General features: G+C 40.3%; 1 protein-coding gene across 7 annotated transcripts in view; it reads left to right on the top strand.

The window, feature by feature from the left end:
- Positions 1 to 4,231, top strand: part of LOC109095691 (diacylglycerol kinase eta-like) — a 75,022-nt gene extending 70,791 nt beyond the window's left edge. For all 7 annotated transcript variants that reach the window (XM_042763284.1, XM_042763290.1, XM_042763286.1 and 4 more), the window contains one exon: positions 120 to 4,231. In XM_042763284.1, the coding sequence (XP_042619218.1) occupies positions 120 to 206 (87 nt within the window). In that variant the 3' untranslated portion in view covers positions 207 to 4,231. The remainder of the gene's footprint in view (positions 1 to 119) is intronic.
- Positions 4,232 to 6,910: the final 2,679 nt, after the last annotated feature.

Genomic DNA, 6,910 nt, shown 5'->3' on the forward strand with positions numbered 1-6,910 from the left:
AAAAATGCAACAGTTTATAGGTAACTTTTTTTTTTTTTTTACGTGAGCTGAACTCCTGAAGGTGTGAGCTCTGGAAGCGCCTCGTTCTGAGTGCACTTGTGTTTGTCTGCTTCCTCTAGGATCTGGGGATCTCGAAGGTGGGTCATATGAAGAGAATTCTCCAGGGAACTAAGGACTTGGCCAAGAGTTCGATGGTGGACCTGTGAGAGACGTCAACACACATTCCGTTCGTGAGCGAAGAGGAGTTGAAGCGGGAGCTCCGGCGTGGGAAGTGCTTTGCTGTCGTGGATCTCTGTAGGAATAGCTTGTAGAAAAGCTAGGGATGTTTGTTTTAGAGCAAGTGCTGGTGCCAAAATCAACAAGGATTGTGTCCGAGACTTTTAGCCCCATAGAAAAGCCATTCCCCACTTATCGCATCAATGGCACAATCAGGTATGCAATTCTCATCGTGACCTCTGGCCTCTTTTACAGATTCCAAATCAAGTAGCAGAACAGGACTTCCAAACCGAGAGGAGAGGAGCACACGGCCTCTGAGTAGCTCACTGGCTCTTTGCCTTGAGGTAGATGGCAACAATAGGAGGGCAATGTGATGTGTCAGCAATATTCTGCTTTTGACAGCACTGTTTACATTTTAAGGAGATGGGAAAAAGACTGCTGGAGTATCGCAATCATAGTAGTGCTGCGGTGCATTCCAGGAAAGGTCAAAAGGGGTTTCCTTCGCCAGTGAAATACCGATGCATGGTCTGCTTGCTATATTTGGATAGCTGTTTTATTGCATGATCTGCGTCTTGTTTTTTATTGTACAAACTAACACTTGAACAAGTTTTATATGAATTTAGTATAATGCCATTTGTTACTACTGAAGCATCCCTTTGGTCTAAGTAGACTGCTGATTTATTTCTATTTATCTGTCTGCATGGAAACCTTGTGTCAAAAGCAGTGTCATGTGCCATATTTATTGTCAGATGAGCTTTATTGGTAAGAAACGTTTTAATCTTACAGTATGACGTTAGATATAAGTCAGTGAAATAAGTACCAAAGCGAATGTCCCCCTGGTTTCTTTAAGACATTTCCCCCTAAAATAATTGAAATATTCATCAAAAATGGTCAAATCTGAAGTAGTTCAGAAAAACATGAACATGGCGACTCTTTGTAGCTTAAAATATATTATTATACATTAGTTGAAATAGGACTTCTATTGTTTTGAATAAGAAATTGCAGTTGACCTGCAACTTTACATAGTTGATATTTACTGAGTTCAGGAACCCAGTGCAAGTTTGATAGGATCATCTACATTTGGTTGATGGCATTACAGGGTATAAGAGATCGTTTGTTTGTTAATATATGCACTGTATATATACGTTTAAAAAGTCCAGTTATGAGTAAAGCCTTTGTATAATAGAACGCTTACATGATATTATCAGATGACACATTTATTTGTGTATAGAACACCATAACACCTTTGTGAATTATTCTGTTTAGTAATCGCCTTTACAAGTTAAGTGCTGTTGTACTCAATGGAAGGTGCAATATTGTATTTATTTTGATACAGTCCTTCTCTGTGAAGCTTTATTATGTGAGGTTTTTCCATGGAAAACTAAAAAGATAAACTTCACACACTCCTCTTTTTTTTTTCGGTTTTGGATTAAGGTGGACTTTAGGTCAGACAAATCATGCCATGTTCTCTTCAAAATTCACAAATCTTCCATAAGCAAATTGCTGATTCTGTCTAACCGTGCTTCCAGGATAATTTGCTAGACGGCTGGATGTTTCCCCACACCGACTATAAAACTGTTGTGCCTCTATTTTTTCTGTAAAATGGAAAATTTCGAGCTCGGAGCGCCACGTAGTTCTACATAAGCCAACCTGACCATCAGTGCACGTGGGACTCATAACAGTGGATTTTTGTTGATGTTATAATATAATGTTCCTCTAGAGGGTGTTCGATAACGTCAAAGTAGTACTTGATATACTGTATATACAGAGCGAAAGAGAGAAGTGTTGAAAAGGATGTGGTGCTCCCAAACAAGAAATGCTATTCTACCCACAATTTACCTGAATTGAGAATTCAAACAAATATGGAGGATGAGAACAGACCTGGAGGACTGGCTTTGGTCTGTTGGGTGGAACTGAGCAGGATGTTTTTAAAAAGAAAAATACACATTTGAAGAGTTTGCTGAGAGTTTAGGCATTATTATCAAATGATGGGACTAAAAATTTGACTTAATTAATGACAGCATTCCTTAATCAACTTTAGATTACATTAGTGGTTCTCAACTGTTTTTGCTCCAGGATTTCACCTTCAACATCACATGGTGCCAAACACAGGGCCGAATAGTTTATTGTACACAAAGGAATAACAAAATGTCCTTAAAAGTCATTAATATTATCATGAACTCCATAGAACACTGACAATATTGTGAATGCGCAAACAGTAGAAGTGTGATTTACACTTTTTATAGCTTGTGTGTTTGGTTTCTAAAAGTCAGTTGATGGTTTTGATAGTTTTGTGCTCTCGGCAGCCAATATTTCACCACACAAAACACATTGTGGTCTGCACAAACCATGTTTATTCTTGTTGTAAGTGAACCCGTATTTAATGTAATTTGGCATTTTCCATATTGCCATCTGCGCATTATGTCTAGTCTCCACCAAATGAAAGATGAACTTAATACCCTCCAGTTTGATTGGACGCATAATGCTAGACGTACAAATTGAAAGATGAGGAAAACATTTTCTCCTCTCTTTTAAAAGTTGATAAACCTTTTTATATTTCTATCCTAACTACACACAATTATACAGTTAATGGCATTCTAGCAGTTGAGAACCACTTGCATCCATAATAAAGGCACAACAGTGCGGCCTGCTTTTTTCAGCAATTGCGGTTTAATAGGCAACTAAATGTATCTTCCTGTCTTTTCTCAGTAGTGAGCATCTGCTGAGATTTCAGCATTTGCCTTTAGGCATTTCGGGTTGGCTGTTTAATGGCAGGCCCATGTGAAATCTGCGCCAGCAGAACCCTGCAAAAACCTCTGAATATTGGGATGCACATCAAGTTTTACACATTCCCTTTCACTTGTGTACTCCTTTATGAAATATTTACGCCAGCTAAATGCTTTCATCTACCACTTAGTCTCTGGATAACACATTTGACCTTTTTAAAATCCATTCACAGATAAGTTCTCCAAAATCAGTGCATCTGGGCTTATTCATATGTGACAGAAAAATAAAAAACTGTAATCTGATAAACTTTTGATCCAACAATCAAATGGTCCATTTATAGCAACAGTTCTGTTTGTGGTTGTATAAAATCAAAACATATGTGCACATACATCCACGCATTCCGAAACACGACTGAATGTATTGATATGCTTATCAGATATGCATTTCTGAGTGACCGCATTACAAAACCTAATTACCCCAACTAGCTAGAATCATTACCAAAGACTCAAGATCATTTCCAGAACACTATGAAGCTCCCCGAAGCCCGGTTTAATTGGCCTTAACATGATCTCTTTTTGACAGCTCTAGCAGATCGACCTTGTATATGGTGCCTCTGTATAGTTCATTTGTTCACAACAGACTCAAATCACACAAGTGCAGTCTTCCTCTCTTTGCCACACTAAACACATGTGCACATAATCACATGAACCTCAGTTCAGTTCTCAAGCCACCACATGAGTGTTTTACATTGGACTATGAGTGACAGTAGGCTTCGGCTTATGGTGAACATAAAGCTGTAAACTGCCTGGTTTTTCACAAACAAATTAATTTGAGGAATTTGTAGACCAAGGTAACATATCTTTGACATAATTTATATCCAGTAAGAGAAGTGCGATGCGAGTTTCATTTGTTTACATTGTGTTTACAATGGCACAGTTTCATTTTTAAGACTACATGTATAGGTATATTTACAATAATTGCATATTTATTAAGGTTAAACAACTGATGTGTATGTGTTTTCACTATTGGGATATAATGTTACGGTTGTCACTTGTATTGATATCTGGATGATTTTGGTAAGTAGTAGGTAATTTTTATGACTACTAAGTGACTGTTTTCTGTGCCTTTGTAGATGCATGGTTAACTATTTATTACAATATGGAGGTCACTGAGATGTGTATTTTTGTATCCTGATTAAATAAGTGTTTCGATTTTGATGTACATTTTGAGGTGGTAAAATGCTGCCAGTTGATATCTTCCTTCTTCAATAAAATTGAATGCATACACAGTCTGTGTCTTGGATATTTGACTTATTAATTTGAATTTGCATGTGCAAGTACATTAAATATGCATTAACACACCATAGAATTAACACAATGGAATAATACACTTATTTTTTTAAATAATGCTATATATTATATTATGGTAAGGATTTTGTTTAGGTCTGTGACAACATTATAAAAAAAAACATTACAGTTGTGCTGAAAAACAACCACACACATATACCTCAGACCATCAACCACAGTGAATTTTTTGCTGATTAGATAGATAGATAGATAGATAGATAGATAGATAGATAGATAGATAGATAGATAGATAGATAGATAGATCAAATATGATATATATATAGAGAGAGATCAAATTTATATAATATATATAGAGGTATGTATAGAGAGAGACAACTGTTTGTATATATATATATATATATATATATATATATATATATATAGAGAGAGAGAGAGAGAGAGAGAGAATGTCAGATAATTTATGTTACATATAGAGGTATACATATATATATATATATATATATATATATACAGAGAGAGAGAGAGACATCAAAAGAAAAAACTAAAGACAATCAGAATCCTCTAGATTTCCCAATCACAGTAAATGAGCTAACAGACAGACTACATGCACTAAAACCCAACAAGGCATGTGGCATTGACGGAATATTACATGAAATTATCAAATAACAAATTCAAAACTGCAATAACGTCTCGGTTATGTATGTAACCCTCATTCCCAGAAGGGGGAACGGAGATGTCGTGTTGGTGATGACCGATGAATTGGGATCTCACCAGAGAGACCAATCCACTTCGAGTATAACTAAACGAGCCAATGGACATTGGCACGTGGATTTCGCATCTGGCTGCCACACCCTGCAGCGTGGGTATAAGAGGCAGAAGGTGCACCGGTTCAGAGGTGCCCTTCCATTTGGAAGAGGACACACTGCGGAATCACCTCCTCCCAGAGGGGGTTATGTGACAATTACTCATGTGGAGTAACCCCCAAGGGGCCCTATTGCTGTGACGGCTGGTAAAAGAGGAGGAAGCAATTGCAGGCAATCAGAAGAAGTTTATTGATAACAGAGTCCAGAATGTAGGCAATGGAAACGAAGGTCTACGGTGGCGTGAGAAGAGCTGGATGGTGAAGTCGATGGTGAAGGTGAAGACGGTCAATGGATGAAACCAGGAACAGACCGGAACACTGACACGAAGACGACAACACGAACACAATCCAGCACACGAACACGGAAGACGGTAATCCAACTAGGAAGTGGAGACATGAATGAGGATCTGACAACAGACAGAGAGATGAGTGGGCATATGTAGCTGAGTGGAGATGAGGATCAGCTGGAGCGAGACAATCAACACACAGGTGACAACAATCAACCAAACGAGCACATGGAGACTACGTGAGTACAAAAACAAAACACAAAACATGACACGGAGGAAACAATGGATTTCCTACCGTGAGTACCCCCTCCCCTAGGACGTCACCTGACGTTCCCAGCCTGCTTTACCTGTAGATTGGTAATCATCAATAAGGCGGTGATCCAGTATGTCCTGAGCAGGAACCCACCTTCTCTCCTCCGGACCGTAACCTTCCCAATCCACCAAGTACTGAAATCCGCGTCCCCTCCGTCTAGAGTCCAGAATACGATTAACCAAATATGTGGTTTCCCCATTAACGATACGAGGCGGGGGGGGAACCGGGGCAGGCGGGTTAAGACGGGAAAAAATCACCGGTTTAATTTTGGACACATGGAACACGGGATGAACCCTCCTGTACGCCGGAGGAAGGCTAAGACGCACTGTTACCGGATTAATGATTTTGGTAACAGAAAACGGGCCAATAAATCTGGGAGCAAGCTTATTCGAAACGGAACGCATAGGAATATTCTGGGTAGAAAGCCACACTCTTTGACCGACGACGTAACGGGGAGGCTTCGACCGGTGGCGATCGGCCTTAGCCTTGGTGCGCGACCTAGCCTGGAGCAAAGCTCTGCGAGCTCTGGTCCAGGTGCGGTGACACCTCTGGACTAGTGCGTGTGCGGAGGGGACCGAAACCTCGGATTCCGTACTGACAAAATTAGGTGGTTGGTACCCTAAACTACACTTAAATGGAGACATGCCCGTAGATGACACTGGTAAAGAATTGTGTGCGTACTCCACAATTGAGAGTTGCTGACACCAGGACGAAGGATTATTGGAAGCCAAACATCGCAAAACCCTTTCGACATCCTGATTGGCTCGCTCGGTTTGACCATTGCTCTGGGGATGGAACCCGGAAGAAAGACTAACAGTCGCTCCTAACAATTTACAAAATTCTCGCCAAAATTTGGACACAAATTGGGGACCCCTGTCAGAAACCACGTCTGTCGGAAGGCCATGTATCCGGAAGACGTGGTCAATGACAGCTACCGCTGTTTCCTTGGCTGATGGTAATTTGGGCAAGGGAATAAAATGAGTCGCCTTCGAGAACCGGTCCACTACGGTTAAAACTCACTGTATTGCCCTTAGAGGGCGGGAGGGCGGTAATGAAATCTAGCGAAATGTGGGACCAGGGTCTCGAAGGGACAGACAGCGGTAAGAGTAACGCCATCTGGAGGTCGATTGGAAGTCTTACCAATAGCGCAAACTGAACAAGCCAAGACGAAGTCGTGGACGTCACGAGCCATACCAGG

Source organism: Cyprinus carpio, chromosome A9 (genome assembly GCF_018340385.1).
Source record: "Cyprinus carpio isolate SPL01 chromosome A9, ASM1834038v1, whole genome shotgun sequence".
Classification (NCBI taxonomy): domain Eukaryota; kingdom Metazoa; phylum Chordata; class Actinopteri; order Cypriniformes; family Cyprinidae; genus Cyprinus; species Cyprinus carpio.